At 34.9% G+C, this 11,472-nt stretch overlaps 1 protein-coding gene and 1 long non-coding RNA gene across 2 annotated transcripts; both read left to right on the forward strand.

The window, feature by feature from the left end:
- Positions 1–237: 237 nt before the first annotated feature.
- Positions 238–5,463, forward strand: LOC126828266 (uncharacterized). The gene is made up of 3 exons (XR_008788731.1): positions 238–255; positions 1,141–1,490; positions 5,342–5,463. It is a non-coding gene; the product is annotated as an uncharacterized LOC126828266 (long non-coding RNA).
- Positions 5,464–5,529: 66 nt separating this feature from the next.
- On the forward strand, positions 5,530–11,472 carry LOC130013564 (prostamide/prostaglandin F synthase-like). Its single transcript, XM_056102270.1, is given in 6 exon segments — positions 5,530–5,725; positions 5,947–5,998; positions 6,932–6,995; positions 9,715–9,793; positions 10,285–10,500; positions 11,042–11,472. Coding segments are annotated over 5 exon segments (567 nt in total). The 3' UTR covers positions 10,461–10,500; positions 11,042–11,472.

Consider the following 11,472-nt stretch of genomic DNA (forward strand, 5'->3'; position numbering starts at 1 on the left):
CAGAATAATAAAGAGTATATTATATAATATCCGGTGTTGATTTGATTTGGTGTTGGTTTGGTTCATGTCATTTGTTCTGTCTCATTATGTTAGAGGATGGCCAAGATTTCAAGATTTGTTGTTAAGTTTGCTGTGCTGTAATTATGTTCACTGAGTTCACTTACGCCTTAAAACTGAACTTCTTTCTTGTCTTTACAAAACAGGACCTTTTGTGAAGGACAGTTTCTACTGAGATTATATTCTAAATCCATGCAGGTATTTTATATTTCTTATTTTTAAAGAGCTCCATAGACAAATAAGAGTGAATGACTATTGTGACTTGAATGCATATTTTGAGCTTATGTTTGCTGAGTGCAGCGAATGCACGTGCTCGTAACTGAATTGTGCTCATTTGAGTTAGGTTTATTTGTCGTTAGAGATGCATCAAGCAGACAAGTAGGTTTAGTTTTTTAGCACACATATTCAAAGCTGCCTTTGGACCACTCTCTCTCTCTATATATATATAGTAAAATCGTATGAGAGAGAGGGTGGGGGGGTAACGTCCACTCAACACAAACTAGGTCATTTCGGGACTAATATATGGTTCAGTTTTATTTCAATATAATTCGCTTGAGCGTAGGGGTCTTTAGCAGTGGGATGAAACTGGAATACCGGGAGAAAACTCACGAGGTTGGACAGGCGACCCTATAATCCTTGTCACGTACAACCGGAGAATCGAAACCACGCCAGTTGACTCAATGACAGACCTCATACACCGCGCAAGCACTAACCATTCTGCCATCCAACCCCTTAAACTTATATTAAATTAACCTGCATAACTTAATTCTAATAGGCATTTAATTCTTTTAATTATGTAATAATAATAATAACCTTGATCGTTAATTAATGTGGTTGTTTTCTTGTATTTTATAGAAGTATTGTTATGATTTAGACTTATTCAGTCTAGGTATTAAATACACCTCTGCCAGGCTATGAATAGTTTCTCTCTTTATTTCTTTGTTGTGTATTTAGTTCACGCCAATAATTATAATTAGGTCTATATGTTCCTTATATTTATATTTTTCTTCTATTTTGATTACATGTTCTGTCTGTCTTGTTCGCAAGCCTGTAATACTAATATATATGTATTTATATTTTCAGTGTTTTGCTTAAGTTTTATTGACCCGAAGACCCTGGAATAAGCCTAGCTATAGGTTCTGAGCGGAGTCTCTGTCTGCCCAAGTAAAAAGACGTGCCCGTTTATTATCCACGGTAGACCGATTGTAATAGACGAGGTTAACCGATTGAGCTATCACATTGGTTATCACGTGATGTTGTATATCATATTGGAGTGGATCACAGTGATTGTTTGGGGTTTATATAAGTTGGTTATACAACTGATAGAATTTAACATCCAGTTTTTGACACCGGGTTCTTCTGTACAAGTTGATGACAAGATGAACATCGGTAAAATAGCTAAAAATGCTGTTAAGAGTCTCACGTCAGGAGAGGTATGTAGAGACATTTTTGATAATTAAAAATTATTATTCGTATCGCCAGGATGTCAGACTTTTAATAACTTAATTTTAAACGCAAAGTCCATGGTCCAGCCTAGTAGGTGACCTGTTTATCATTGTGTGTTTAAAGGAGCTAAATCGCAAATATTTGGGACCTAGAAATTGACGCGAAATCGCAAATGGGTCGCAATGCATATAATAATGTAATATGAATGTACATAATTAAATTGATTTTACATTCAATCCTTTTCCGTTTTTACTCTTAATTTTTAATCATTTATCAATTTATGTTCGGCGAAATATGCCAGAAGTCTCGATTGAATGACAATCTCTAGCATCTAATTATTCCAGCCTACACCGATAGTATTTATTGTGCATGTTTAACAGGGACCGCGGAACAGGGTGTGGCTGTGGGGACTTCAGCCCACCCCCACTTTTTTTTGCAAAAAAAAAAAAAAAAAATTTGTTAGTTCGTCCCATTCTACATTTATAATAATTATAACTGGCATTGTTCTCATCATGGATAACATGAGTGGTGAGTCATGGTCAGCTTTTCTTTCGTGTTAGCAGGAGGGTTTTGGTTTACTTAAAAATGCAAAAAATCACGTCAAAGTTTCAAATTTTTCGTGGAGCCCTTAAGCGGACCCCAAACCCCACGCCGGTTATGCCCTCGGCACCTCCAGCAATACACTTGTCATGTCGCTACGCAACGCTTCGTTTTCGGGACTTCGTCCCTCAATTATTGTTGTCAGACCCCCCACTTCGGAAATCGCTCCCAACCTCTGTGTTAAATCTCCAGATAAGAATATGACGTCACCGTTTGACATGACTTGTAGCGTAAATGTGGGGAGGGGTACCAGAAAAAAAAATAGTCGTTCGCAAAATCAGTGCAGTCGGTCGCAAAATAAGAGCAGTCGGTATAAAAATAAGTGCTCACTCCATACGTCACCCTACTCACGCAAAACTTTAGTATAAAATAACCTTGTCAATTTATCATGTTTGAAAAAATGTTGTGTTTCACTCTTATTCTGTTGTAAGTATGTTGGTCTAAGAACAAAATTTCCCTCAGGGAGAAAAATAGTCGGTCTCAAAATAAGTGCAGTTACTGCGATCCGTCTCAAAATTATGCATACGTCACACAAAACTATCATGTTTGAAAAAATGATTTGCACTCTTATTCTGTTGTGAGTATGTTGTTCTAAGAAATGTTTTCCCCATGGTAAAAAAATAGTCGGTCTCAAAAAATGTGCTCACCGCAGTCGGTCTCAGACTAAATGAATTAATGAGGTAAACAAACAATGGCAAAATAGAAGGGATTAATTTTGTGTGAATCCGTGCACCTAAATTGCAACAGGATAGTGTAAGATAACCTAGTCAGATTGTCATGTTTGAAAAAAAAAATCCCTGTTATGGATATGTTGGTCTAAGAAATTGAGAGAGCTTGTTACAAAGATTTTTATATTTCAGATTATATTCTCGAATGTCATACGAATAATATTATTCGAACAGTTGGTAAGAAGTTATCGGAAGTATAGCTTGTTTCAGAAATACATAAAATATCTTTAAATTATGAAATTTTAAGGCCATCTATTGCACTTAAGAATTTTTACTTGTTGCATATTCAATCCCAATAGAAATTGAAACATATTTTACTCATGTTGTAGTAAGTGTTTTCTGACCCTCAGAATTCCCCAAAGTCCAGGGCATTTCAGAGACCAAGTAAGCGCCCCATTGAGATAAAGTGCCCTCAGAAATTAAAAGCTCAGTTACATATCAGCGCTCAATTCCATTATGTCATCATTCTTCAACTCCTCTTTCTTATACTACATGTATCTCATCACTATCATATTCACAGTTACAGTAAATCACCATGTTCTAGTAGTACCACTAGTGAGTGGGTTGTGGGTCAACAGACTGTAGAATTGTTATTTCTACTCTCACAAAACAGGCGAAATTGACAGATATGCCTCAAGATTCTGTCCCATTTCTTATTCTCTTGTTAACGAGAATTTGGTTCCATTTGCTATGACATTGACTAAAATTTTCAGGCCCAGTCCAAAAAAATTAATAAACGGCGCTCGTTTCCATTATAACATTATTCTTCCACTCCTCTGCTGTCTTATACTGTCTCGGCACTATCATATTAACAGTTATAGTGAACTGTCCAGTTATATTAGTAGTACCACTGGTCGTGGGGAGTCAGACTGTACAAATGTTAGGTCAATTCTTGCAAAACAGGCGGAATTGACAGGGGCAGATCTCAAGATTTTGTCCCATTGACTCACATTTCTGGTCCTCTTGTCCACAAGAATTTCTCCCAGCAATGACCTCAAATGCAAGGATATTGACTCAATTTTTCAAAATTTTCTCAGGTTGCTTGAGCAGTGTTATTGGCACAATCATCATATATGACATAAACATAAATAAAACTGCTTTCCGGCGAGACAACGATCGGCGAACAACTATATAATTATATACATGTACTATCTATGTTCTACCAGTATTTTGTTGACATTCATTGTGGGGTGGGATTGTGGATGGCGCCCTAGATTTGGAACAGCCCCCACTCCACTACCTATTCCCAGCTTCTAAATCCGCTACTGCACATGCCCCCTAGAAAACTTGTACTAGGGGTATGTGCATCAGTCGGTTGCATTTTGGCTAAACACCCCCCCCCCCCATCCGAACAAAATCGTTATGTACGTCCCTGAGTTTTGTTCTTCGAGTCCCTTGTTACAAATGGCGCTGAAACGCATTACGGCACACGATTCGTGTACCAATGGTTAAATGTTTATTTTGTGTTAATAACTTAAATATTGGATATCAGAAGGCCATCTTTTCCCGGTAAGATCACTACATCAGTGTTGATTTAAATTGATAAATAATTTGTGTTTTCAATGTCGAAGACTTTGGATGATATTGAGTTAGAGACTTAGCTACTTTAAATTAGCTCATCATGATTGACTTGCAAATATTGTGACAGTGTTTATTAAAATCTTTTGAGGGGCCTCTAGTCTTAAATAAAGAAGCTAAATCTCTATTCTTTGATATAGCCTAATACTAATGGTCACAAATGGGTCGCAACAGATATAATCAATATCATGTAATATGAATGTATATAAACTGATTTATATTCAATCATTTCTGTTTTACTGAAATTTCTAATCAGGTAGGCCTATATATATTTTGGCTTTATACACAAAGAGTCCAAATTGAAAGGCATTTTAGACAGTCTTTGGCGTCTGGTTATTCCAGTCTATATACATGTACACGGTAGTATTCTCTTGTGTTTAACCTCATTCATTGAGTGGCTTCCTTCCTTAAGCCAAAAAATTAGTATCATTCATCAATGTCAAGTGGATCATTGGTTGTCAGATGACACCGACATAGAATTATATAAATAGGCCTATATATACGATTACTAATATATAGACTTTAGTTATAAAACTGTAACATTAAATTGACAGAGATCTGTAAGCCTTTTGAGTAATGTTCAAACTAATTTTGGTAATGAGCCTCTTCTGCTCAGGTTAAGCAGCTGAGATAAGCAATTTACATGGCCAAGACTTTGGAATACGATACTGGGTAACATTCTAATTGCGCGAGAGAGGCAGTACAGTATTATACATGTATATCAATAATCAATCAGATTGGTCAGTGTTTTAGAACACTGCTTTTACTTTTAATTGAATAAGATTGGTGAAACATAGCTTAATTACATTAATAACGTGATAATGATTGATAAGTAATTTGATTGCTAGATACTTTATAAAAATATAAAAATTGTGCAATGTGGGTTTATATCAGGGCTTGTTTTGATAGACATATTAACATTTTGATTTCAGATGGTTGCCTTGGAAAGTTTTTGGTCTTCACAGAGAGTGGTAGTCACATTTTTAAGATGATTTGGATGAGGGTTCTGTAGCCTCAGAGCGAAGCAACTCATTGCCCTGCAAGCTCAACTGGATGCTAACAATGTTCGTTTTGGCTTGTTTTAATAGGAATCTTAACATTTTGATTTCAGATGGTTGCCATGGAAAGTTTTTGGTCTTCACAGAGAGTGGTAGTCACATTTTTAAGACGGTTTGGATGAGGGTTCTGTCGCCTCGGAGCGAGGCAACTCAGTGCCCTGAAACCTCAGCTGGATGCTAACAATGTTCGTTTGGTGGCAATTGGCTTGGAGGAAATAGGGGTCGAGGAATTTGTAGCGGGCAAATTTTTCAGTGGTGGTAAGTTTATAAATCAAATGTTGATTTAATCTATAACCCATTGATTTTTACTGTAAACAGATCAAATTTTCTCTACTTGGTTCGATGAGTTATTGTCCATGGTTTTGTCATAGAACTCTACCTGAAGCATCAAAATGCAACAACCATTAAGGACTGATTGTATGACTTCTAGTTGCTTTAATTGTATGATCATTACCTGGCAACCTATATTTTATTTTCAGAATTGTATATTGATTTAAAGAAACAGTGTTACAAAGATTTAGGATTTAAAAGGTAATACATCAGTCAAAACTTTTCTTCTCTTTAAAGTCTATAATCGCCATTTAAGATATTTTAAAAGGAATATCAGTTCAAGAAAGGTTCAATTCAGTACAGTCCTTACAAAGAGATGATATATTAAAAATTTCGCAATTGAATATCAATGGGATATGACTGAAACAACTATAGACCAGAACAGCTCAAATTGACTGGTTAAAATGGCAAAAGATTGACTGGTTAAAATGGCAAAAGATTGACTGGTTAAAATGGCAAAAGATTGACTGGTTAAAATGGCAAAAGATTTTGTCAGATTTATGTAAATGTATATCATTACTCATAAAAATAGGTCATAATGAATAAACATTTAATTAGCTATCTTGGTGTGAATCGCTGTTATGACCGATCTATGGCTGTTTTTATTAACTAAAAGTTATAACAAATAACACACTATTTATGGATAACAATTACTATGGTTTATTTCGGACGTTTCAACAAGATTTCACAAGTCGTTATCAAGCATATAACGACTTGTGAAATCTTGTTGAAAAGACGCCGTGAAATAAACCATAGTAATTGTTATCCATAAATAGTGTGTTATTTGATTATGTTCCAATTACTAAATGCCATTGAAAGAATAAAAGTTATATCAGTTCTGACAACCTTTTTTCTGTTTTGGGGTTATTTTGGTTTGAAAACCATTTTGTCTATAACCCATATAAACAAGCCAGTGTCACCTATAAGAGTAGCTCATTTCTTCTGGTTTTGTCCAATGTGAGATACTTGGAGTACATTTTAGTGTGGATTGAGGTGTGAAAAATTAGATATTTTTCTATAAAATGATATTGACGATCAGCGGCATGAATCACATTGTAAAAAGTATAATCAAGTGGTTATGTTCGAGTGGGTTATATTTCTAATTAAATCTATATATATTTTTTTATTTTTCAGATTTAACTTTTTTAATATTTTCCCAGCTTTATTTAGTAAAAAATCAAGAGATGCTGTTTCGGAGGTAAATGTTTTAAGTTTTAAATTTTTGAGGCTTAAAGTTACATGCTAACATGTAGAGTAGAGTTTTAGATCACTTAGGCCTGCAGCCAAAATTTCTAGCTTGCTTAGAAACACAATCCCGCTACAAGGTCCTCCCTTCTTAACAAACTATACATTTTTATACGCCCACATTGAAATGTGGTTGTATATTGTCGTCATGAGACAAAGAAGCCTATTGATTTTCAGCGATTTCCGATAATTACTGCCAGAGTTCTGGCTCTTGATCACTTCAAAAAAATCTTGTGGACTCTCTAGAGGCCAAAGTTAATATCCTATTGACTTTAAATTTATACACAGTGCTTAAGGTCATGAGACGAAAAATCCTATTGATTTTCAGCAATTTACGATAATTACTGCCAGAGTTATGGCCCTTGATCACTTTGAAAAATCTTGTGGACGCTCTTAGAGTCTAAAGTTAATATCCGATTGACTTTAAATTTATACACAGTGTTTAAGGTCATGAGACAAAGAAGTCTATTCATTTTCGGTGATTTTCGATAATTACTGCCAGAGTTATGGCCCTTGATCACTTCAAAAAACCTTGTGGATGCTCTAAAGGCTAAAGTTAATATCTGATTGACTTTAAATTTATACACAGTGTTTGAGGTCACAAGGCGAAGAATCCTATTGATTTTCAAAGATTTCTGATAATTACTGCCAAAGTTATGGCCCTTGATCACTTTGAAAAATCTTGTGGACGCTCTAGAGGCCAAAGTTAATATCCGATTGACTTCGGATTGATACACAGAGTTTAAGATCTTGAGACGAACAAGTATATTGATTTTCAATGAATTTTTATGACTTGGAACAGCTAAATCCATGATACAGTATTAAAAGTTTTGTATACAAAACGTTGGCATGGTTGTTGCTCTTAATCAGATTTTAGTGTATTATAAATGTTTAATTACCGAAAAAAGTAAAAATATGCGACAACTCTTGTTGACTGCCCGGACGATTTAGCTGCTGTGGGCCTATGTTTCGTTGCCTGGCAACCTATCTTTGGAAAGCTTATAACACCAGGAACACAAATCCGGAGAGTTCCAAGCAAAATGTTTGCATTAGAGAGGATCCGCAACCAGTACGAACTACAAACACGGCTTCGTACTTTGTTTTTGACAGGTGTCCGTTTCCGCCAAAATGCGAATTCCGAAGTATGATGTTGTCCTCAACATCAGACACGTTTGGTTGTTCACCTGAAACAAGGAATAACACTGTTTAGTTTGGTTAAATAAAAATATCAAGTCAAATCAAATTTTAGTCCTCAAGAAGCTCATTGCAATGTGTTTTTATCAAATTCGATATGATTCGATCTCATGTACAAGACAACCCCAGTGCGGTTTTCCGTCTGTACTCAGTGGTACAGGATGGGAGGGAATACAATATTTGATTCAACAAACTGAATCGGTTGAACAACAGGTAAGGGGCTGCATGGGCGTAGGGGGCCAATCTCAGTTGGGAGAGGGGGGTGGGAGACTGAGCCTATTTGGTCGATTTTTTTCTTTGTCACCCGAATTTTCTGAATGACTAAAACGAATCTTCCACAAAGCTGTGATGGTTGTTTATTTTTGATTAATTACTCAATTATACAATTATATTTCAATGATATAAGGTCACATTATCCATTCTCTGATGTTTCTTTAAATAAAATAAATAAAATACTGTTATCAATAATTATTGATATTTCCTTAAAGGGAGATAACTCCCATTACCGTAATTGGATTTCCAAAATTCTGTATGCTCCCTTGTCCATTATGTTTTCTGCATTTGCTTTAAATCAAAATTTAATCAATAGTATTTTCTTTCATAGGATGAAGGCATCAGGTGTTTTCGCAAATATTTAATTTTATGTCAACTTCACAATTGTTACGATAAATATAGCATTTACTTGGCAATTATCATAATTTTCATCTGAATCAGTTATTGCAAACACTTCATGATTTTTAGTATAAATATAGCATTTACTTGACAATTATCACAATTTTCATCTGGCCCTAAATCGAGTTATTGCAGACAGTTTGCTTGGAACTCTCTGGATTTGTGTTCCTGGTGTTATAAGCTTTCCAAAAATGTATAGTTTGTTTATTAGGGAGGACCTTGTAGCGGAACTTCACGCTAGAAGTTTTGGCTGCAGTCCTGACTTCAAGAAAACATTTATCATTATTTGGAATTTGTAAAATGGTAATAAAATTTAAATATGACTGAGCGAATACCCCATTTCTTTCCATATAGCATTGTGAACATGCACTTTATTGTCAACAAAATTTCAAAATCCTGCATTTTGGCTCAAAACTTTTTTTTAATATTTGTTCCATCTTACATACAAAAGATTGAAAACTAGTGGTAACTTGGACTAATTTTTGTTAAATAATCCAACATTTTTAAGGATTATCTCACCCCTACCTACACAACCAATCTCAGGAATCAAAATGTAAATGGTTGATAAAATTGAACAATATTTATTGTATTGGTACTTCCAACAAGATCTGTGTTTAAACTTTAAATATTTAATAACATGCTGTACAACGAAAATGATTCAACAAAAACAACATACATATATTAGATTGGTGCCCAATGCTTTAAGACGAATCTATTATTAAGGGTCAGTTTAAAGGAAGAACTAAATGGAATTGATGAAAATGTTTTTTTTAAGATTAAGCTAACAAATGTTTATATATTTACAGTCTAAGGAACAAAAAGTGGGAGGTAATTTACTAGAGGGAGATGGTATGCAGACAGGTGGAACATATGTTATAGACCAAGGTCAGTACACTGGTGATGCCTTGATTTTTCATTCACCATGTCTTCCTTTCCAAGTGTGAGCTGCAGTGGCTCAGTGAGTAAGATGCTGGCTCGCTAACCAGGAGATCCTGGGTTCGCTACAAGTGTTGGCAGAGAACGTTCCTAAGGATTTTCTGGTGCAGTTTTCCCCCTTGTCAGTGTGGAGGATGGAGGGCCTGGGAAGGAGAGTGTCTATTCGTCAGGATGGGACAAAAAACTAAGGTGCTGTGTGCAGTTGGAATTTGAAATAAAGAGTAAGCTGTAGGGTGAAGAAAAGTATTTCCTTTCCAAGTGGGTGTAGGCTTATGTTTCATTGTATGGCCACCTATCTTAAAATTAAGTGATTTAGTTTTATTACATCAGTAAGTAATTTGATTGTTCGATACTTTATACAAAGATAAATGTTTAAGTAATTAATAAGTGTCCTTTATTTATTTTGGGATTATACCATTGTTTATTTGTATATTAAATAGGTGGTAAAGTGTTACTAGAATTTAAACAAGATAATCCGGCCGATCATGTTGATCCGAATGAGGTCTTAAAAGCCTTAGGTATAGATGGTAAAGTTGAAGTTCCAACAGGTGATGATGGTGCCAAGGCAGCACCTGTTTGTGATGGAGATGTTTGTGAGATGCCTAAAAAGTCTTAAAATATATATTATGAGTTAATCCAACAAAAGATATTAAAAGGTTTGTATCACTGCTGAACTCTCAAATGCCTGATAAGAAAACTACTGGGTTAAAGCCTTAATGTATCATTTTAGCGCTACAAGAATCACTTGCTAACTATAATGTTGTGAAAGATGAATCTCTAATAGGAATATCAGTCCAAAAATGGTTGAAATTTGATCGATCTTTTGAATGCAGACTGGGTCATTATCTAGCATTGGTATTTTGATTTTGTTTTCTTAATTAAATGTTAAATAATCTAAGTACATATTAGTGTGGATTAGTGTAGTATATATCTACTGTTTACATTGGGTACATAGTAACACAAACTGATCCAGGCAGACTTGGTACATTTTACTGAAGAAACTGTCTATTCTTTTAAAAACACCTGATGCTGTTTCTTGTTTTAATTAAGGGCAAGTTCATGTAGTATACAGTTTCTGTTGTGCTATTGTACATAAAACTAACCAGGGTGTGCACTCCACACCTAATAGGTGTTAGAAATGTGAAACCAAGAAAAGGAAATATTTAGAACTGAGACATTTCATTTCTATACTTACAGGTTCCTGAAACGGTCTTTATTTTGAAGATAAAGTTGACTAGAGATAGGATTTATGATGCCGACCATATAAAACAGAGCTGTCAAATATGGTTAGCGGAGAGCACTGCCTATCCATGGTGACCTTATCTTGATAATGATTTCTGGTTTTAGTGAAATTCTTAATAACTTTATGAGCTGATAATCAATTCATATTTCATATATATACATTATTGTTGCATTCAGTTGAAGTTTTTAATTCATTTGTTAATTTTATATACACGGACGAATTTCTGCTCACAGATAATTGTTATATGAGACTGTGACAGGATATCTGATAATTCATAAAGAGAATTGACTGTCAATAGATAAGAGAAAACGAGCAAAATAGAAAAGACCCTTACATTACCTTGTTTTTATATCCATGCTATATGTAATAAAATCATTGTAATGCA

This window comes from Patella vulgata, chromosome 7 (genome assembly GCF_932274485.2).
Source record: "Patella vulgata chromosome 7, xgPatVulg1.2, whole genome shotgun sequence".
NCBI lineage: Eukaryota > Metazoa > Mollusca > Gastropoda > Patellidae > Patella > Patella vulgata.